The sequence below is a fragment of the Narcine bancroftii genome, chromosome 4, assembly GCF_036971445.1.
Source record: "Narcine bancroftii isolate sNarBan1 chromosome 4, sNarBan1.hap1, whole genome shotgun sequence".
Lineage (NCBI taxonomy): Eukaryota > Metazoa > Chordata > Chondrichthyes > Torpediniformes > Narcinidae > Narcine > Narcine bancroftii.
Window position 1 is genome coordinate 103652141 of NC_091472.1, and position 23506 is coordinate 103675646.

Genomic DNA, 23506 nt, shown 5'->3' on the forward strand with positions numbered 1-23506 from the left:
CACTGACAATCAACACAGGCCCACATCAAGGATATGTTCTACTTGCTCTATACCCATGAGTGTGTGCAGTTCTACTTGCTCTATACCCATGAGTGTGTGCCAAGGCACAATTCAAATGCCATCTACAAATTTGCTGATGACATGACAATCACCATCAGGTTCACAGATGGCAATGAGGAGGCATACATGAATTAGATGAGCTAATTGAGTGATGTCACAACAACCTTGCACTCAACGTCAGTAGAAGTAAGGGATTATGGACTTCAGGAAGTGAAAATTAGGAGAACACAAACCAGTCCTCATCAAGGAGTCAGCAGTGGAGAGGATAAAGAACTTCAAATTCCTGGGTGTCAACATCTCTTAAGACCTATCCTGGGGCCTTAATTTCCTTGTACTTTGTTAGGAGTTTGAGAAGAGTCGGTATGTCTCTAAAGATCCTTGCAAATTTCTGCAGGTGCACTGTGGAAAGTATTCTGATGGTGTGCATCATTCTGGTATAGAGTGCCCATGCACAGGACAGGAAAAGGCTACAAAGAGTTGTGAACTTTGCAAGCATTATCATGGGCACCAGTCTTCACTCCATTAAGGACATCTGGAAGAGGCAATATCACAAAAAAAAAGCAGCCTTTATCCTCAGATCCTCACCACCAAGGCCATGCCCTCTTCTCACTGCTAACATCGGGAAAGGTACAGAAGCTTGAAGATGAACATCCAATGGCACAAAAACAGCTTCTTCCTCTCTGCCAGATTTTTGAATAGCCAATGAACCAGACACTACCTCACTTTTTCTCTTTTGCATGCATTTACTTATTTTGAAAAACGTAAATTCTCGCAATTTTTGCACCTGTAATGCACAATACCACTGCTACAAGATTTCATGACATCTTCATGACAAATTTTGATTCTAATTTATCCATGCCCTAAATTCATCCACCTCACCCAACAAACCTCTATCATTAAAATAGGTGCAATTTAAACCAAGTTTTTCCTCGGTCTTTTTCTTCTGCGCAGTAAATTTTCTCCCATTATCCTCCATTCCCAATTCAAACCTCTCACCTTCCTGTCCTGCAATAGGGTCCCAAATCCTGCCAATGTAGTTTAAAACTACAATTTGAAGCATGACAAAACCTGCCTGCCAGGATCCTTCACTGGTTCAAATGCAACCTGTCCAACTTGAACATGTTGCCCCTCTCCCAGAGGAAATCCCAATAACCCAAAACTGGAATCCCCATCCCCTGCACCAGCTCCTTGGCCACAAATTAATGTGGTCTCCCTTCTATTTCAGAGCTTACTAGCACGTGGCACCGGGAGTAATCAAAAGATCACTACCCTTGAGGTTCTGCTTTTCAATTGCTTACTTAACTGCCTATACATGTTGTTCAGGACCACATCCCTTAATTCTACCTAACATTGTGTACAACAACCTTGGGCTGTTCACCCTTCCCCTTGGAAATGCCCCCCAACTGCTCAGTGACATCCTTGACTTTGGCACCCTGGAGGCAACACACAATTCCAGCCACAGAATCTTGTAATCTTCACTATAAACCCCCAACTACTGCTGCTGCTTGTCCCTGAAAGGTCATTCCATCCAACAGTATCCAAAGCAGCATTCTTGCGAGGGGAATGGCCACAGAACTCTGTATTCTCTGCCTACTCCCATTTACTCTCCTGGTGGTCACCCATCTATCTGTTAGCTGTCCCTTGGATGTGACCACCTCAGTGCAAGTCTTATCCATGATGCTCTCAGAATCTCTGATGATTCCAAATACATCCAATGGCAGCTCCAATTCCTTGACCCTATCTGTCATGAGCTGTGGCTGCAGACACTTCCCACAGATGTCATTAGTATGAAGAGCACAGTGATCCTTGGTTTCCAATATCCAGCAGCATTCCACTGTCCTGCCATTCTGCTTACTGAGCTCTAAGCCCACTTCAGCCTCTGCTCACCAAAGCCTCCAAGTTCCACTCAAACAGAACTACTCCTGCAATGGTCACTCCCCTTGAGCTTCTTTTTTCTTTTATAATCCAAAGCCCACTCAACTCCTTTAAATCTCCCACCTCCACCAGCAATCGCATCTCCCATTGAGATGCAAGTTTTTCTTTTAATGTGTACTGGCTTCAATTGTACTCTGCCTTCTCCATACCATACTTTGACAGATCCCATCTTGATTTAAAGGGCATTTGCACTCACCTGTAGAATTTGGCTCCTTGTTCCACATTTGGACCAAGGTGGTGATTAAGCTTGAAACCCAGCAGACTTGAAAGCAATGTTGATTACAGTTTCCATCCATCCCCTTGCTGATTATTGAGAATGGTCTGATTGGGCAGTAAATAGCTGAATCAGATTTATTCTGCTTAGATTGGCAGTCAGTGCTTGTTTTTACTATTGATTCGTGCAGATTTAATTATTTTCCTCCTTTCATTGTGAAACTTCATGAAAACTGCGAACCTGCAGACAAATCAGTGTATTCCAGCAGTTAATAAGAGCATTCCTGGACAATTAGTTTTTAAGATTTCAAGGATTATCCAATGGGTCATTATCTGACAAGCATATATTCAGCTGACCAGAGAGAATTGTGTTCACTACTTCTAATTATTAGGTGAAAAGATTTTAAGGATTTATTATGCTGTACAGGACTCTTTCACTGTACTTTTGGGATTTTTAAAAGTAATCACGCAGCACAAAATAAGCACTGACCATGAAAACGAACTCCACTGATCGCATTTCATCCTCTCCACTTTCCCATGAATTTCCCCATCACTCACCTACAAATTAGGGGTGGTAACCCACAAATCTTTGGGTGGGGGGGGGGGGGGGAAGCACCTGAGGAAAGCCGTAAGGGCACAGGCATAAAGTGCAAACTCCACATTTAAAGCTCAGAATATCCACAGAGTAAAAAAGAAACTGATGAAAGCACACAGAATATCAGGTATTATCAGTAGAGCAGGATGTGAAGAAATGAACAGCATTTAATCAGAGCTGAATTGGTTCACCAATTTCAAAACCTATCCACAAAGCATTTGCATGCATGTGTTTGGATCTCTCTGAATGGATGCATAAAACCAGGATAAACCTCACCTATAATTATCTACTGATTATGTATTGCAGTCAATGTTGTGGGCAACATTATCACACAGTGAAACACTACTATCTGTGACTTGTACAAAATACAGGACAAAGATTTCACTGAGACAGTACAGGAATGTTTCCAGTTCCTACCAAGCTCGTTTTATTCAAGTCTTTGGTATTGGCAGCGTTATATTACACATTATACAGTTATTAACTAACAAAGATTTTGATTTAACAGTAATGTTGTGGCATGGAATCAAGGCGAGTACAAATGCAGTGTGTATCAAGTTTGAATATTTGGGACTAAACATAAATGCTAACTCATAAAAAAAATAAAATAAGACAGAAACAGCACTGTGACTTAATTAACAAAGCATAAGTAAACATTTGAATTAAACTCTAGTCTATCACTGGTACAGTACGTATATCTATCAAATATGTATACTTTGTTAAATAAGACCCCAACTGTACAGGTGAATAGCTAGCTTCTGAGCAGCAAAGTTACAGAAAGGCATCATTGTACAATGCATTTAAAAATCTCAATAATGCTGGCAAAGGAGTGCTACTGCAGGTGATGTCACAGAAAACAGTGCTCTCAATCTCTGCAATTTCTAAATCAAATGAAGTTCAACTTCACTGCTATACACATATTTAAAATCACAATCAAAACATTTTAAAAGACCCATTTTGATCCAAAATATTTATTCCCCCAATTAAGCTGATCAATTCTTGATTTGTTTTGGTCATAGACACTACAATGATTTATTTATTATGACAATGAAGGAATGTCCTTCCTCCCCAGGACTCATTTTACAAAATTGAACATCATATTTCCCTCTTGAAACATGCTTCACAAAATACTTTCTTTTTAAAATCTACTTTTTATTTGAATCATAATTAATGTAAATGATAGTTTTGACAATGAACATCATTCTATGCTTTATTAAGTATTTTAAGGCAGTTGATTTTTTTCTCATTTCAAATGTGAATTCTATCATAATGACTATATAAAACTTGTAAAACAACAATTTACATACATTATTTCTGAGAATTAGAAATCCTTGCATTTTAGCAATTTATATTTGCAAGTAACACCTTGTATATCTGAAGGTTTACTGAGCAAAAAAAAAGTTTACTAATTGCAAAAGAGATGCTCATAAACTATAAGTTACACAAAATACCCTGGGGATTGATATATCTTGTAACATATTTGTATGTAACAGTATTAAATGTACCAGTCTAATGCATATTTTCATAATCAATTGGGGAAATAAGTCTGTTATTTAAAATGTAATATTCCATTTAATCCATACACTGGTTTTCATTCACACCTACAGCAAGGATTATCTTGTACAATCTATTTTAATCGGTTCTTTACTGAATGAAGTTACCTTCTCATATATTAGTCAAGAAATAATAGGCTAAATGGAACAAGACAATCAATTCTTAAAGTCTGCACAAGACGCTAAGAAAATGCAACTGTGAAAAATCTGTTCTTTGTGGGGATTAAATAAATTTTATATACAGCTAATATAAAATCCATGAGAGAAAAATGTTGACATTTTTGGTATGGGTGTACAGCTGGAAAATATTTCAACAATAAACCAAATGACAGTTTATTTTTGCAATAACGATCCCCCTTTTGATCCTTCACACAGCAAATTCCTGTCTACATTATAATTAATCCAGAATTTGAAAGGATAGATTTTTTTCAGTGTTGCTGTTCCTCAGCTTAGTAATTTTGCTAATAATTAAGAATTCTAAAATGTATAGACAGACAACACAGAATAAATAATGCAGTTACTATTTCTGTAAAACAAGTTACAAATACTACTACTGTATTTTTAAGTCAGCATGCATAGATATTTTAAGTCCCCCCCCATCTTGAAAGCAGATTACACAGACATATCGAAGAGCAAATTGTAAATAAGTGAGGTAAGTGATATTCAGAATTACACTGAACATAGTTTAAAAACAAGATTATACAAGTGAATAGGGACAAATATGATGCACTAGAGCACAGCTTTGTTCTATCACACTGGAAAATGGCGTTGAATAGCTAAGAAATGTAAGTTCCACTGCCATCTGTGAGCAATTAATTTAATACCATACTGAACAAATTTTATTGAGAAAATACTTTTCATATGTATGATTCATTATTAGATGGGCAGTTCTAAGGACATATTGAGTTAGTTACCATTTATTCCGGCCCAGGCCAAAGTCAATATTCTGAATTCATTATCAATTCAAGAATGGCATAACCTTTTGTGCATTTTTGATTTGTTACTGGTGTCAACAGATAGATGCATCCAGTGATGTGCTGATAATTACAGAAGAACATTCATCAAGAGCTCTTACATCTCTTAACAGAATGGGATTTTTTCATTAAAATGGAAATTGCTCACTTTAAAATTTAGTATCTGTCAGTCTCTTTTAATATGAATACACATCCAAAAGACTCAATAGAAGTGTGCACTCTTTGGTGTTGGTTTTGGGAGGCTAAGCATAAAGATGTACAGATTTAGAGCATTGTAATTTCATTTCCCATTTAACCTACTGAATAGCGTGTTTATCAGGCAACACCAGTAAAAGAAAGAACAATGCATATCAGCTTCTTTTAGTGATAACATAAACACACCCAAGCCTGGTCCCAAAGTAGCTCATGATTGACATGGGCTAATCTGAACTCTAGTGCAAACACTGACTGATACAATATGCCACCTGGATTTTCATCTTAAAAGTCACAATTTTAGCGAATAATGAAGATACACTTTTGCCAGAAAAGAAAGTCAAGAACTAATTTAGAAAATAAACTATATCTAATAACTATTAATTTTGAATTGTACATTATTAAGAAATACATTGGAAAGTGATTAAATGAACAAATGTCATTCTACCAAAACAGCCTGGACATCCTCCACATTATGCACAGTCTCTGACAGAGACTGATTTGTCTCTGTCACTTCACAAGCCTCTGAAGAGCCCTCCCCTTGCTCTGCAGGCTGGCCTTCCATCACAACAAACGTATCAGAGTTCTGGTTTTGGCAGGAATGCCGCACAGCTTCACTAGCTGTTGAGAAACTTTTGTCACAAAGACTGCACTTGTATGATTGGTTGGACTGATTTGTTGTTAGGTACACTGGATCCATTAGTGACTGGCTAGTTTCTTCCGATGAGCCTTCAGTGAGCATTGCTTGCTTATTATCTACCATCATAAAGGTATCAGAGTTCTGATTAAGGCACACATGCCTGGCAGCCTGGTTGGCCCTACAGAACGTTTTATCGCAGGTACTACATTTATATGGTTTGCCTGTGTGAATGTACATATGCTCTCTCCAGTGACTTTTCTGGATAAATTTACGTCCACAGATGGAGCACTCATACTTTCGCCTCTTAACCTCCCTATCTTGATCCCCTAACTCTAAGTTGTCAATGTCTGCAATGTCTGATGGGGGTGGTGTTTCTGCTTGCAGTTGGCTATCTGCCATTGGAGAATCATTCTTCTGTTGTAGTTCACCATCGCTAATTACTTCTGCTTCAGGTATTTCTTCAGCTTCTTTTGCTGGTTTCCCAGACTCTCCCAATTGCCCCAGCACATTCACTCCTGCTTGGCTGGTAACAGGAAGTGACATTCCTGTATGGAGCTGTAGGTGCTCTCGCAGACTGCTTCGCAAAGTAAACCTTCTGCCACAAAGGTGACAAACATAAAACTTTGGAAAACCACTATTCCTTTTCATAATACTGGGCTTAACATGAGCTACCGCATGTATTCCAGGCTGTCCATCTAATAGAGGAATATTCTCGTTTCGTTCTTCAGCTATTGTTGGACCGGCTGGGGAAATTAACCCTAAAGGTGTCCCAGATGACTGCCCGATATGTTGAGAAGGCTGGAGAACCTGTGCACTCTGGGGATGCTGTTGCCCAGCTTCCGCACCTCTTTCTTGTTCTAGCCGAGAAGGATGAGTATGTGACCTGGGCTCCCGACCACACTTTTCTCCAGTTGTTGATAACCTACTTTGTGATGTAGTTTGATTATCTGCAATCTGAATGCCATACAGTGAAGATGTCCAAGCAAAAACTTGATCAGGGCGAGGAATGGCTCCGTGGCTGGCTAAACTGGCTTCTTGAACTAGTGGATATGCATGCAAGAATTTAATTCCCTGCTCAAGGCGAACAGGGTCAATAATTTGGGGTGCCATCTTCCCTGTGTACATTAAATGCAGGAGGTAGCTAAAAATATCTGGCTGAATATCCGTTGGCTTCAATCGGACACAATCACTGTTAAAAAAAAAATCAAAAAATATATATAAATACTAAACTATCCACTGGTTTCTGCAGGTTTTCTTGTGAAGTGTAACATGCATCAGGATGTCAATACATAGCAAAACTCTTATTGTCTTTCAAAATGATAAACAGAGCTTGATGCATGGTCAAAAGCTTACACCAAAGCACAAGGCAATTGCAGCACGAAAGCAAGATTACTTGTTATGATGTGTGCAATTTAAAACACCGTTTACATAACTCCTTGAAACATTGAAAATCATGAGAATTTATCAAAATTATACCAGAGATGAGCATAACAAGTTAAGTGGCAAATTGAGATGCAGGCTATTTCCAACCAAAACAAGTAAAAGGAAATTAAAGTCTTACAAATTTCAAATAAAAGTACTAAACATTCAAATTACCTCTTCCACCCCCCCCCCCCCCACACCATTTCAGCAAGGAATATTAAGAATTTTTTTAGTGTATTTACAGGTCAGCAATTTAGGTTATTGAAATATGTAGCCACAGTATAGCAGAAAAAAAAGACAAAACATGCAAATGGGACAACCGAAAAATCATTTTAATACTACAGTAAATTACAAGAGAAAACAAAAGCAGCTTAGGTATAGCAGAACACATTTTATAAAACAAACTGCCACTGCTGGTCCCTCTCTCTCCAGGTGGCCCCGATTCTCCCCCCGCCCCACTGAGAGAGCAGGACAGTGAGACCAGTGTGGGGGCTGATGCTGGCTGTCGGGGTGTGGGGCGAGGGAGGAAGAGAGCGGGGGTTGGATCTGTGTGGGGGCTGGTGGCGGCCTGTTGCGGGGGAGGGAGAAGACGGGCAGTGGGATCAGTGTGGGGACCCACAGCGGGCCACCGAGAGTCTCCAGACAGTTCGCCACCAGCCCCACCACCCCCACACTGATCCCACTGCCTCGCTGACACCAGGCCTCAATGATTGATGCTAGTGAGCCAAGAAGCAACAATGATCACTGTCGGCATTACTTACTATTATCACCCTAATTTCAACTGCGCATACAAGACCCAGGGGATATTTTTGAGCCATTTTTTTGGGAATAAAAGTGGGTCTTATATGCCTTCAAATACAGTAATCTCTTTGTTCAGAGTGTAAGCAAATAATTTAATTTTCTGACATTAGAAATGTCTGAATTACAGAAGAATACATATTTTGAAGAAATTTAAAAAAAATACTTCAAGCAGAGGAGGGACAAGTGAAATGATTTCATAGCCTTAAGAACTAATGGGTATGGTCTTCAACACTTAGTTCCTCAGTTGAGCAGAAAATAAAGAAACATCAATTCATAACAAAGTAATTTTAAAGTAGAGTTAGAGTCTAAGGAGAATGCACCCTTCACACTGCAGTAATGAATGGATGTTATTTACTTGCTGACAATGTCAAAATATCAGAACATTGTATCTGTATCATTTACATGTTTGGAGCATTATTCTGCTAGAAAACCCCATTTGGATATAAAAGATAGGTTTGTGTAAATTATAACAAGCATAATATTCTTTATCTTCAATTTAACATCTTGATCTAAAGCATTACCTGGTTTGATGAATAAAAAGCATTTTGAAGTAATTAGAGAAAGAGGCAAGGACTGCTTTATGTGCCTTGAAATAAACATCACCTATAGCCACCGTGCAGTCACAAAGGAAGCCAAACTCTCGCTGGGCATTGAGTTGTTGTAACAGAATTAAACCATGGTTAGCTAGTTCCATGTTTAGACCCTAGGAGGAGGTAGAAGGAGACTACATTAGAGACCAAATAGAAGACAACTGAACATATAACCGAAACCTGAAAAAACCTTGTTCTAAATTAAAAAATTATTATTCAACTATTAATCATTTTAAACTAGAATGTGCAGCAATGAACAATTTTCACTTAAGAGAAAATATACATGTAGCTGAATGAGTTTTAAAAAAGGAGAAAAACTACCAACCCTGATCAAATGTTTCTAATTCTTTGAATTTACACACTCCTGCACAGACCATTTAAACCCAAGCAACTCTTAAAAATGTTCATTAGTTTTTCAGTTGATTGTCTAACTTTCTCACCAAATACCTTTAACAGAACATAAGCAAATAACTGAAGGACCACTTTAGTATTTGAGCAGAGAGAGAGAGAGAGAGAGAGAGAGAGAGAGAGAGAGAGAGAGAGAGAGAGAAAGAGAGAAAAAGAGAGAGAGAAAATGAGATTAAAATGCTGCAATTCCATTCAGTTGCTTTTTAAAAATGTGGTCATTGTGTAGTAACTAAAACATGTCAGCCAACAAATTATGTTGAAAAATCCCAAAAGTTGCAAAGCATATAATGACCAGATCATCAAGTAATATTTTGATTTTCAGGTGGCTTTTTGTAAGATACCACAAAAGACAACTGAGGATAGAAATTGAAATATCACTGAAAACAAAAAATGGGCAGTTTTGAGATATCTAAGCACTTGTTTGATTGGTAAAAAGATAAAACATAATATATTATTATTTTATCAGTAGTGAAGGACAAAAACTTTTGAAAATTTACTTAAATATTTTTGCTTTAATACCCAGGATGAATTAACCATATTTTAAAAAAATTTTTGTAGATATGTTTATTCTTCTTTAAAGATGATATTTTCATAATTATTTGTATGTTGTATGTTTACAAGATTTTTTTTGGTCCCTTTCTTATAAAATTAGATTTACAGTTCTTTCTCAAGCCTGGTCACCTTAATTCTGTCAGATCACAAGTGAAAGTCCTCAGAATTGGGTTTGAATTAGCCATGATTAGATTGGAGTTTAAATAATGGACCCTGTTGAGATCACACTTGAAATGGGGGTCTAATGAGTTCATTCATATTTGAATTTTAGTGCCAGTAAAGTATTTTGAATTTTAGTGCCAATAAAGTATTATGAATCTTACTCAATGCCATGACAAAAATATTTAGTGGTCTATTATAAAATTGGCATCTTTGACAGGCAGTCAAATGTACAGAATACATTAATTAAATGGAAACAAAATAAAATAGTGCTAAATTGGGAGGATGGAACTTTGAAGTAATGGATTCAATACAAAAATAGAGATCATGTATTTATGGGTACTTTCTCTGCTAGTGCCTGGTATTGGTTGAAGCAAATTCAAACTCATTGCATCAATAAATTCTAGCTCAACAGAATCCAATTATAAATGGTTTAAATAATGCAGCGCTAATAAATCATCAATCACATTGCTAAGGTACTTTGGGATGTCAAATTCTCTAATGTTTACTGCAGTTTGGTTGCAGCTTAGTCAAGCAGTATAACTGAACACTGAAAACAAAAAATGGGCAGTTTTGAGATATCTAAGCACTTGTTTGATTGGTAAAAAGATAAAACATAACATTATTATTTTATCAGTAGTGAAGGACAAAAACTTTTGAAAATTTACTTAAATATTTTTGCTTTAATACCCAGGATGAATTAACCATATTTAAAAAAAAAATTTGTAGATATGTTTATTCTTCTTTAAAGATGATATTTTCATAATTATTTGTATGTTTACAAGATTTTTTTGGTCCCTTTCTTATAAAATTAGATTTACAGTTCTTTCTCAAGCCTGGTCACCTTAATTCTGTCAGATCACAAGTGAAAGTCCTCAGAATTGGGTTTGAATTAGCCATGATTAGATTGGAGTTTAAATTTTACCAAAGCAGGTTTCTACTTCTTGCTGAATTAGAACCACAACTCTCACCAACATATTCTATTTTCTACAAACCAGCAGCTTTAACATTTTATTATTATCCACTTTAGCTGAAGCTCAGCTCCAGCTACAATTTCCAAAAGGATCATTCACAGTTATCCTGCCTCAAACTTGAACCAAAATTATCCCAAACACCACCATTATTGGAGTGGTTTGTTTTTATTGATTCAGAGTATAAAATGTGATAGAGATTTAATTTCAATTAAATAGACTGGAAATAAAAAGAAAATCAAAAAGGTGAACACAAAATTCACCTGGTTTGCTTATGCCCTTCAGTGGAGGGAATCTGCCACAATTGTCCTGCCTGAATTGGACATGGCTCAGGTGACCAGGATTAGTAAAGATTACAAATTTATTATTAGGAAAGGGAACAAAAACAATTCTTATAATCACATAAATAACTATATAAAAGATTAAAGCAGAGAGTAAATATCTAAAATGTTTTTCCTCAGATCCAATTAATGAACATGTAAGCAATTCCTGACTTTGTGCATAATGGTAGACCTTTAACAAGTCTGAAATGGTGCAGAAACCAATACATTTTTATCATAACCTCTACGTTAAAACAGAAAATTGATAAAGATGGACAGACAACCTTGAATTAAGATAGGCTCTGAATTCCAACATGGCAATTCCACTTGACACCCAAATTACCTTGGAAAAGTTCACTTCATTAACATTTTGGAATTTTGTCTAAATTGGCAGAGCAGTCCCTCAGATGAAGCAAGTTAAAGACCTGACAGAGGAATACACATTGAACCATACTTTACAGAAGTGAAAGCAGCTGTAGAGTGATAAAACTGTAGCAGCCATTCTCAACAGAGGGAGGGGGAGTACACTTGGAAAAAGGAATGCAAGTAGCAGCCACAGTCTGAGTGGGTGGCTTCAATGTCCATCACCAAGAACACCATGCTAGAACCATCAATAACTATGCAGGTCATGTCCTGAAGAAGATAGCTGTCAAAGCGAATCTGCAGCAAGTAGGCTGTGAACCAACACGAGTGCAAAATGTATCTGAACATATCCACACTCATCACAGATGCCCTGAGCCTTGAATGGAAAGGCTGACCACTACACTAATTATGGATTTATGAGCACAAGGACATCATATTATTTTGATTGATGTAACCATTCTTTTCAGTCAGTCTTTCCGGATAGAAGATGATTTGCTTCCTCTCAAGACCTGTGGGCTCTGACTATATGCAGACAGAAGGAGCATGCATCACCAGGTGATCCAACTTGCCAAAACGCAGTCTCAGGAAATAATGGTAGGTCTTTCTTATATTAGTGGTATAGCAGGATATGCCCTGGTGATGATTAGGCAGTGATTTCTTGAGACAGTCCTGATTAAAGTCACCATTTAAGATTTGGTGGGCCATCTCTAGTATACTGATTACATTATGCAGCTCCTGTTTGTAATCAGCATCATGAGGGATATAAACTCCAGTGAGAATCACTGATGAGAACTCTCAAGGAGGACAGAAGGGTCTACATTGAAATGATATTTGCTCTAAGGCAGTGAAGCAGGTTGACATAACCCCAACATCCATGCACCAACTGGCATCAACTAAAAAGCACACACCGTCTCCTCTCTTTGTTAGAATCCAAGTTCCAGTCTAGTCTGTGAATGAACCCTACCCATAATCCACCTATGACCTTTTATCTATTAGCCTGTGCTCCTCCCCTGCTCATAATTCCCTCCTCTCCTCATCCCCTCTCACTACCTCTTTATTCAGGCAACTGCCTGTTTTTTACTCAGATCTTGACAAAGGGGTTAGGTCCAAAATGTTGGTTGCCCATTACTATTTATCAATACTGCACTGGGGCACCCTCCAACCAGAAAACATTAATATGGACTTCTCTGGCTTTCGTTTAAACGCCCCCCCCCCCCCCCCACTTCTTCCCCTGTAGCAATCCCCCAGCTCAGTCTCTCCCTTCCCTGTCTCCTTTCGCACAGTCATTATAAACTCTCACCTCTCCCCTTATCATATCTAATGAACACCTTTTTTTTTGGGTCTGGATTCCTTTCCCAACCAACAAAGTCTGAATTCTGAGCTTTTCTGCTTATTCATAGAAGGGCTCAGGCTCAAAATATCGGCAATACATCTTTGCTTTTTTTGGACGCTGAAAGACCAGCTGAGTTCCTCCAGCATTTTGGTATGTTTTTACTCCAGACACATATTGGTGGATGCAGGTACGAAAATTCTCAACTACTCACTACTTTCTAATTTAATACAATACTCTAGAAATAAACACTAGTCCATTTTTTAAATAACTATCTTACTTTGCTGTATTGCAACTTGCAGTGATTTATGTATTATACTCCCAACCACTTCGCGCCTTAGAGAGGCTTCCAAACTTCATTAATTTCTGATATGTGGCCTTCATTGCCTATTCTAATTGTCTTTAATCAACCAGTGGTTGAGAAAGACCCATGAACTGCTACAATTAGGGTGGCCATTCCAAGAGGACATGGTCATAGATTACCATATATAGTGCCTCAAAAAGATTTTTAAAATTAAGATTTAAACTGTATTGCAAAGAACAATAATGCAAACACTGTATGTGTGTGTGTCTATATATTCATATATATATATATATGACCATGTCCTCTTTTTGGAATGGCCATCCTAGCTGCAATCATTCCAAAACACTTGCTCTTCTTAGCAAAATATTTTGCAAGCTTGGGAGCCATTGTTAGAAAGTTTAGGGAACAATTGCAGTGAATTTTGTAGAAGGCACAAAATGCAGCAATGCAGAATTGGCCAACACTAATTTCAAAGCTGGTGGAGACCCCCAGAAGGAAGGCAAGTCGCATCACCTGTGTCAGCACTACTGGTTTAACATGATTACAAACATTGCTGAGCACTTTCATCAGCTATTTTCCACCATAATTCACAACTAGACATGGCTGGACTTCAGATCTTTGAACTCACCTGTTGGTTATGGATGGGATTGCTTAGCTCTGTATATTGAATATTTGGCTTGCAGTTTATTATTCATTTGGCTCTATAATGCAGTTTTGCCAGGCTGGCACTTCACTTTTAGTATGCTTGGTGCTACTCATATGAACCCCTCTCATTGAATCATGCTAGACCTCCACTTGATTACAACAGTAACTAGATCTATATACAAGATCAGATTACAGATTGTGTTGGTGATGTCCAACAGTGTCTCAGTTTTGACCTGCAAGTTCTCTGTATAATCATTTAGCATTGTGGAAGTGTTTTGAAAGCCAAGATTTGAAGTCAGGGTTCATGCAATATGTCCTGTGCAATGATCTATTAATACTTTCTGAGTCGAATGTGAGACATTAATAAGGACAATGTCCAGTAGACTAATTTCTTATGCTCATTCACACCACCCACTGCAAAAAGTCTGGCAATTTTCTCCCCTAAATGCTGAAGTTTTATTGTTTATTAATAATTCAGTACACAATTACATGGGTATGTTCTATTTCCCCTTTTAATACAACTATGATATAAACTCAATCTGTTCAAACTGTCTTTTCTATAACAATTGCAGCTTTGGCTACCGGTTATGTCTTCCCCAAATTTTTAAAAAATCTGTCCAGACCAGCATTTTTCTCCTCATTGTTTTTATAAACAGCTGTTTAATATTGTTCCTCTTCAATATTTTAAATGAAGCTTTAATAAATTCTCAATTTCATATCTATCTGATATGTCCTTTTGTTAAATAGTGACACAAAAAGCTTTCAAATATATCCAATATTTTGCTAATTTCATGTGATTTTTGTCTCAGGAAAAGTTCATACAATTTTATTTTCCTAAAATGACGTTCATTAATTATACCAGAGGTAATAAGATTTTGTATTTCTTCCTTTATAATTTATTTTCCTCAAAAGTACCCTTTTTTCAGTTCTACCTTCTACTCCTTTTCATTCCCTTGCCCCACAGGTTAAAAATCTCTTGATTCTGTGGTTCAGGAACCCCTAAGCCCAGCATCTTTTATAGACCTGAACTATTTAATTAATTCTAACCAAGATCTAAAATTAACTAAGATCTGTACTATGCTATAGTTAATTAACTTACCAGTGCAACAATCTTAGCTGAGAGCGATCTTAACATTTAGAAACTAGAAAGATGCTGTCCTTGTAGCTAATACACAAAACTCAGCAGGTCCTGCAGCATTCATAACCAAAGTTTCATGCTCAAGCCCTTTGTCAAATAATGAGCAAAAAGCAGGCAGGCGCATGAATAAAATGGTGGGAAAGGATGGCTAAAGAGGCAGGGGAAGGAGCACAGGCCAACAACCAAAAGGCCATAGTGGAACATCAACAGAAAAGTAGGAGAGAAAAGCTGAGAATTGATTAAGGAAGAGGGTAATTTTGTGAATGCAGAGACAGAGGGACAGGGAAAAAGAGAGAGACATGGGGTGGGCAGCTGAAGGAAAGGAGACATTGGGGAAGAGAGAGATGAGAGGAGTGGAGTCTAACGGAAACTGATGAAGTGATGTTCATGCCATCTGGTTGGAAGGTGCCCAGACAGAATGAGGTGTTGTTCCTTCATTTTTCAGGTGGTCTCGATTTGGCAGTGCACGAGATCATAGATAGACACATCGGCATGTGAATGGGGCAGAAAATTTAAATGGGTGGCCACTGGGAGACAGCAGAGAGAAGGCACTCAACAAAACAATCTGCTTCTAGTCTCTCTGATGTAGAGGAGACCACAAAGGGAGCACCGCATACAGCAATGATCCCTGCAGATTTTTAAGTGGTGTTGCTTCACTTGAAAGGATTGCTTGGGGCCCTGAATGGTGGTGAACGAGGAGGTCTGGGAGCAAGTGTTAGGTTTGCACATCTCTTGGAACCCTTAATTAATATGGGGCAGGGGAGGGGGTGGGGTGGTGTCTAAAAGAACTGTTGAAAAACAGTTCTTTTGCTCAGAGTAAGACAATCAGGGGCAATTTCTGCAGTTCAGCACCAGTCAGGTTTGAAGGGAGCCATATTAGAGAGTTTCAAATTTAAAACTGCAAAATAATTTCCATTGTTCGGCCTTTCACAGATGAATTAAATTATCAGTGGAACTTTAAGAATTATACTACTATACATTAACCACCATCTCCTCCTCCACTATTTTCATTATTCCACAAGAACAACCCCATAATATTAAATTCAGAAAGATGATTTCTAATTTCTGGTGTCAATCAAGTAATGCTTCACTGTACCATTTTTGTGGTTCGTACACCTCCCATTTTAGATACCCAAAGCTGTACAAACCAATCTGTGGATATAAATTTTCTGAATAAATTTGATGTTTGCATTCACACTTCTTAAATGAGAAATATTGTTCTCATATCTGACATGTGCTCCATGTACTGAAGGCACAGTACACACAAATAATCCAAAACTTGGGCCACACTGTCTTTAGGCAGCAACGTAATATAACGTCATAAATGTTATCCTAACAAATACTTGCTGAAAGTCCAACGATCATCACACTTCATTTATATATCATTTTAAAAAAACAATAAAATTTGCTATGCTATTTACAAATTGATGCTAAACAGCCCAAGTTAATATGCATATTTCAACGTTCACTAATGACATCTACAATTATGGAAATTAGCTGCCTGTGTATGACCAGAAAATAAAAATATCGACCAGTGTTGAGTCATTTTCTTTACTGGCCTTATAACAAGCCAATAAAGAACCTGACTCCAATAACAGTCGATTTTTAAAATGTTCTTGGTGCTTGCAGGCTATATAAAATTTCAAGTTTAATGGTTTCAATTTTATACAAAATTTCCAACTCAATGCATCTAGTATGCTAACATTTATAATATGGAATGAGTTGATATTTATTTGGGTTTTGTGGCACAAAACAAAACAACCAGTTGGGGATACTGACAACTGAAAATAACTGACAATAACTACAATTTTCTTCACCTCTGATCAACTCAATAAGGAGAAAAGGAAGATCAGACACTTGCAGTGCATCTGTGGGAATTTTATATTATCTAACATTTCTGAGTGCCAAAGGAAAACAAAAATCAAATTCACCCATTACCTAAGCCAACAGGAAATATTCAAGTACTGTGTAAATTACGCAGTGCTTATATATTCCACAGTCGAGATGTGTATAATATTAAGATTTATTTACCTTTCTACCATTCATTCTCACCCCATAGAAAAAGGCAAAACATTGCCAACTGTACAGCCAACAATAATGGTGAAATATTAAATAATGGATGTTGCCTTTTGTAGCCCTTCATATTGGCAAACCGTTAAATTGGTGGTGAACAAATAGTTTTAAAATACCATTAGAGCCATTCACAATGGACCAACATTACATCAGTTCTCTGCTCCCTTTCACATTCACTACCCGGCACTGTAGAGTTAAGAGGTGCCTATCCTCCAGCAACGACGTCCTGCATACCCTGTCCCGTTCACACTGGGCGAATCAGTACACTGATTCAAAACAAATTGGTGATGACATTACCTCCATAGGCAGTTCATCCCCAGGGCGATTTGACTCCTACGTGCCAGTCGTGAGTGTTCACACTGTCATGTAAATTGGTAGATTGGCGGTTAATTACTGGGTTAAAGTGCCAGTGTGAAAGGGGCTTATGACGAAGGGAATTTTACAAGAAGTAAATTCATTGCAGAATAATTTCTTTAAAAATGTTCTGCAGCAATGGTCAAACATGATTTCTGAGCAACCAGAGCACATAATGAGATATCTGTCTACTGTGTTCAAATAACTACTGCATTTAAGATAAGGAGGGGAGGCTGCTCTCCTTGATGACACCGTGACAAGGGATTCTTCCGACTGCTTGCGGCTGGGAGACAGCGGCATGCAGTTTGAGAGGAAGAGTTGGGGAGAAACGTCAATAGGGGAAGGTAAGGAAAAAATGGAAAGAGAGAGGGGAGGGAGTTACCTGAAACAAGGACGACCGTCATTCTAATTTGAATAAATGAGGATTTCTGATTTGTTTCGGATAGCCTCATTTATCTGAAATATTTAAAAAATTTGGATAAATGAGGATTTCAGATAATCAGAGTTGTAATGTATATATAAATAAAACAAAATTATCTTTAAAAATTTCTCATCTTCATTTTGCAGGCTTGAATCAGTACTGCAATCAATTGGGTCTCATATATTGCAGTCAATTCTCTTCCCTTATCTTGACTAGACCCCGCCAATAGACTCCAGAGAATTTAGCAATAGAGTTCCAGAATTATACTACAATTTGTATGAAAATGTGTTTCCTGATTTCTCAAAGTGCAGATTCGTGTCTTTTTCTTCTTGATTCTCTGATTCAAGGAATTCATGGTAATGTGCCACATCAGCTCCATTACAGTCAGTACAGTATAAACATCTGTGATCTCATCAGGTCTCTTGTCCCTCACATTTCTTTTCCCTTTTTCAAAAAATGGGTGCTTCAGTGTGAATGCAGGGAAGCTTGCAGTACCTCATCTAAAAGACCACACAAAAGCCTTGAATAAGAAGCAGGATATCATTCAACCATTGAGGATATTACAATCTATCCTATTTAAACTTTTCTCACCTAGGACCACCTAAACGACTGCTAAGCTGGGCACTAGCAGCTATCAAATTAGAGATCCTAAATAATAACCATGCTTTAATTCCACAATAGATATTTTTGGCGCATAGAATCACTTATTAATCAGAATTTCACAGATGGTCTAAAGAAGAAAATCTACAGACACTTGACTCCAGGACAGTACATAAAAGTGCTGGAGAAACTCAGCAGGTCAAGCAGCACCAACAAGAAGTAAAAAGTAGTCAATGTTTCAGGCTGGAGTCCTTCGTCAAGAATGCTGAAAATCAGGCACACATCTGAAAAATAAGTTGGAGAAGGAGAGGAAGGAGCACAGGCACACAGCTAAGAGGTGGATGCAGGTGAGAGGGCAAAGGGCAAAGAAAGATAGCTCTTTGATAAGAGAGCTAAATGAAGGGGGTGGGGACCTAGAGGAAGGGAGATAGATGGATGAGTGAAGAGATAGATTGGGGGAACAGGTTAACAAAATTAAAGAAGTTGATGATGATGCCATTTAGTAGAAGACTGGAAAGATGAAATACAAGGTGCTATCCCTTCAATTTGTGGGTGATCTCAACTTGGCAGTACATTTAATAATGTTTTTTTCCCATTCTATAACTTAAACAATCCACAGAATAAGGTCATCCTTAAAATACAAGGTGTTTAATTTTCAGTGGACTGCTGCAATCTCAGTTTTCTCTTTAGTCTAGATCTCCAGTAAAACATTTAAGATAAATTTCTGGGTTCAGTAACTAAAGCAGTATCTAGTGACATTTCAAACAGAAGATGCATTCCACTTCTGTCTCAATGAGGACTGCACTCAAGAACATTAGAACAATTTGTCCCATTTCAGTCTTCTTTATATGTGGTTCATGCTAGATAGTGGAAGGTTTTTAAGAGTATAATAGGAGCAGGAGTCTGCCATCCGTCCTCTCAATCCTCCCTCATTTTTTATGACCAGTTTATCTGCGCCAACCTTCATCTCTTCTATACTAGTTCTCAATTCCCTGATTTTGTCAGTATTTGCTTCCATTCCTTTTAACACTTCTCAATGTTTTAATCTCCACTCTTTCAGGTAGAAAAATCTAGAGATTCACGACCTTTGAATTCATTAGGGATCATAGTAAGAGTTCAGAACAAAAGGCTCCTCAAAGCACCCAACTTTATACAAGTTAGACAAGAAAGTCTACAGATGCTTGAGTTATGTGCAATACGAATGTGCTGGAGAAACTCAGCAGGTCGTGGAAGTAAAGGGTAACTAATGTTTTGGGCTGGGCCCTTTGTCAGGTATATGCAAAAACAGGAAGCTCTCTGAATAAAAAGGTGGGGGGAGGAGTTAAGAAGAGGGAGGAAGGCGCAGGGGGCAGAGCACAGTCTAACAGGTGAGAGGTAATAGGCAGATGCATGTGGGAGATGCATGTAAAAGAGAAAAAAGCTGAAAAGGAATAAGAGGAGAGGGCCGAGGGTAATTCTCTGATTGGAGAAAGGGTGGAGATGGAGTATAGAGATAGGGAAAGAAAGAGGCACAGGGAAGGGGGGAATGTTCATGAAAATTGGAGAAGCTGATGTTAATGCTGGTCAGGTTGGAGAGTGCCAAGACAGAATATAAGGTAGTGTTCCTTATAAAAGACCCCCTCGACCAACACTCAGGAGACTTTTTGATTACAGAAACTTGTTGAGACTGTGTCAATAATTCAAACCTAGGTTCCACAACTAAAAGAGGGAAATCCAGCTGTAAGATCGAAACACGAATCTTCTAAGGACCATTCTTTCACCAAAAATTTATGATTGTAGAAATCCTTTACAGAAGCAGACTTGAGCTCTGAATTAAGTTTAACATTAATTTATCTTTTCATGAAAAAAAATCACACAGCTCTAACCTGCATGTCTGATTTCATCATGGTTTTTCCACATCTCAAATGCATTATTAAATAAGTTGAAGGAAGCTCAGTAAGTGCAATGTCAGGAACATATCCTACATGATAAAGACAAGGAGCTGCCCCCTGCTGGCTTGTTTAAAGTGGCAGCAGTCTCTGCATTTTCATACAAATTGTTTGCTTAATTATATTTCAACTTTATACGAGTTATTTTAATGACATCTGGTACTTGGTTTCATATTAATTATTTTATATTTTAATCATATATCATAACCTGCTATTTAAATTCATAACAGAATACAGTGAAAAGGCATATACTGAATCCGACCTGGGGCCGGGACCATCTGTCAGCTCCTCAAGTTAACTGGCGGACTGCTCTCGGGGTCACGTTGCAGATGAAAATCAGAGATCCTTAGCACAGTAGAGATAGGGTTCTCCTGGAAGAATGGTAGGACCTGCAGCATATATTACATGGATTAACAACAATGTACAATGGTTTTGTAACAAGTTCCAGTGTAGAATGATGGCCTTTATTTCAAAATGCATAGTATTAAAGTCAGTTGATTATCTTTACATGAACTATTCTAAGTGATACTAGTTTGTAATTTTATTTATACAAGTATTGTAGTCTCATCAGTCAAATCCAAGACCATGCTGAGAGTGCAAAATCTATGATTCTAGACAATGTGCATGTTTGCACAGGATCTGAATCAATTCAATTTCCATGAAAACAAAATGGTGCAGATACTGGAAATCAGAAAATATTTAATAGATCAAGTAGCATCGCATGAAAAAAAAATCAATTTTGCTTTAATCTTCTCATGAAAGATCAATTTTATACAATAAATACAGTTTCTTTCCAAAATTATTGTCCGATGTGCTAAGAAATTTTAGCATTTTCATTCAACATTTGAATTCTTGACAAGGTGAGGGAATTTTTCCTTCTTGTTGAGGACTGTATTTTGATTTCATTCTTTGATAAAACTGAAATCCAACGGACCCATAAACTCATGCCAGTATACAATGATTCTTTCTAATGTTGAATTTATAAACATTGTTCAACATTTGCTTTACATTTTGGTTGTACTTACTGGATGCATAATCTACAATTTACATTTTCCTCAAAATAAGCAATTGCGGCTAACTACTGAATGAGTTAAATATGGAAACACTCCCTGAATAGAGTTTGCCCTTGGGCGAAGAGAGATTTCATTTTGATCCATTTCTTGGGGGGGAAAAAAAAGGTACTCTGAAAACTGGGCATAGGAGGGAGGAGTTAAAGAATAAAGTCTGGAGACTTTAATACATAAAAGTGTTGAAGAAACTCAGTCAGTTTCTTTATGGCAAACTAACGATTCAATGGGAGAGGAAAATGCTGGCAGGCGCAGGAATAAAGCGGTGGGGGAGGGAGCAATGTTGGTCAAGGTATTTAGACAAGAGACGTTTTAGCAGATCACGGCACACTTGCATGAACGAAATAGGCCTTCATTTAAGATTTCGTGTGCAAATCGGGGGACTCACTCGCCCTGCCCAAACGGGGTAACATTGCAGGCTTCCATCGGCCGGGATGGAAAACCTGCTTTTATTTTGTTTTTTAAGCCGGGCTCGGGGCACCCAGTTTCGCGAAAGGGAAATCGGCAAAGCCCACTGTCCCAAGGACTCAGACACAAGAAGTGGAGTGAAATAGTGGATGGTGGAGGAGGAGCTGGCAGCGTCCGGAGGAGGGAAAGCTCCGGCCTGAGCCACTCTCACGCTGCAAGCAAAAATCAGGTGGGCGCCTCAGTCACAAGGGAGAGCCAACTCCCAAATGCAGACGTCAAAGACCAAGGCAGGGAAGCTGGCAGCCGAGTGCAAACGCGCACGCCAACGTGCCCATATTAAAAGAAGGAAGGAAGGAAGGAAGGAGGGAGGGAGGGAAGAGGAGGAGTGCGATGAGAGTGAGTCAGGAGGAGCGCCGCCCGCCCGCCCGCCCGGGGAGGTGTCCACTCACGAACAGGCGGCAAGGAGCGTGCGCGACGCCCCGTTTTGGCGGCGGCCTTTGCAGGTCAGAGCGGCCGAGGGGAGCGCCGGCCGCCCGCCTCACTCAGCCGGGGGTCCCGGAAGGCGCTGTCGCCCCCCTCCCGCCTGACCGAACCGGAGGAGTGCGGCGGCCCGCCCGACTTCCCTCGGCAGGCCGCACGTCCCGCAGCGTGGGTTAGATGATGATGGGGGGGGGGGACACACAAAGGGAGTCCCAACCCAACCTCCCCCCCCTCCCCAACCCACCCCCCGCGCGTGGCTCGGTCCCGAGTAAACGCCGCCGGTTCCGGCCCGAGAGCCTGGGCTGGGGCCTAGGCGGCCTGGGTCGGCCCCCGGCCGGCGTTCCTTGCCCTCTCACACATGCACACGCAGTCAAACACCCCGCGCTCTCCCCCCGTTACCGACCTCTTCCTGCTCCGTACCGTGACTGCTTTTATACCACCTTTCCCCCCCTCCCCCCCCCCAATTCGGTGCCCGCCGCCGCCGCCTCTTGTCCGCGGTGTGCGCCGTGCCGACCGGGACCGCTCCGCGCCGTCGCCGCCTTTCCTCGCCACCAAACTGCCAAACGGTTCCTGCACGTTCCGTTACGTTCGCCGTCACATGACCGGAGTGGGCTGAGAGCTCCCGGGGCGCTGAGGCGGCGCGAGGCGAGGCGGCGCCGGCTGGTGAGCAGCCAACCGAGTGCGGCCGCTGCGACCGACGGCTGGCCGCGTAGACCGGGGGAGTACCCCCTCCACCGCCGCCGCTGGAACCGGGGCATCTCCCGCACCCACTCGACAGAACGGCTGGGACAAATCCGGCGTTGACCGTCTCCTTGCATTGCATCCCCTCCCCTCCCCCCACGTTTTATTGTTCCATAGTTATGCAAACGCACCCTTTCCCAACCGGGTCACCCAACCCGGTGGTTTTTGTGTCCCATTCCTCTACCGGAGCCACATTCCTGCTGCAATGCACCGACCTGCTCTCCCCACCCTTTCCCTGCCGGTTCACCGAATGTCCCTTTTAATTTTTACCC

General features: G+C 39.5%; 2 protein-coding genes across 9 annotated transcripts in view; one reads left to right on the plus strand and one right to left on the minus strand.

Annotated features, from left to right (window-relative positions):
* Nucleotides 1-3206: 3206 nt before the first annotated feature.
* zbtb2b (zinc finger and BTB domain containing 2b) lies at nt 3207-23273 on the minus strand. Of its 5 annotated transcripts, XM_069932278.1 has the most exons (5): nt 22897-23273; nt 20801-20927; nt 17972-18045; nt 8904-9085; nt 3207-7348 (listed from the first exon to the last, which is right to left on the minus strand). In XM_069932278.1, the coding sequence occupies exons 4-5, from the start codon at nt 9074-9076 to the stop codon at nt 5959-5961; spliced, it is 1563 nt and encodes a 520-aa protein (XP_069788379.1). In that variant the 5' UTR covers nt 9077-9085; nt 17972-18045; nt 20801-20927; nt 22897-23273; the 3' UTR covers nt 3207-5958. The 5 variants fall into 5 exon arrangements, with proteins under 5 accessions (XP_069788379.1, XP_069788377.1, XP_069788374.1 ...); XM_069932276.1 differs by lacking the exon at nt 17972-18045 and having other exon boundaries at nt 22914-23273; XM_069932273.1 differs by lacking the exon at nt 17972-18045.
* armt1 (acidic residue methyltransferase 1) overlaps nt 22414-23506 on the plus strand; it is a 167068-nt gene continuing 165975 nt past the window's right edge. For 2 of the 4 annotated variants that reach the window (XM_069932289.1, XM_069932290.1), the window contains exon 1: nt 22414-22516. The gene's annotated coding sequence lies outside the window, so the exon portion shown is untranslated. Of the gene's footprint in view, nt 22662-23022; nt 23157-23506 lie in introns of those variants that run through there. The other 2 variants (XM_069932291.1, XM_069932292.1) reach the window with 2 other exon arrangements.

Excerpts from the sequence above, each read along its gene's own strand:
- zbtb2b (XM_069932276.1), bottom strand. The coding sequence starts at position 9,076 with ATGGAACTAGCTAACCATGGTTTAATTCTGTTACAACAACTCAATGCC. Across the intron at positions 7,349-8,903 it reads CTTTTTATTCATCAAACCAG|TGATTGTGTCCGATTGAAGC; the intron begins GTAATGCTTTAG and ends TTTTTTTAACAG.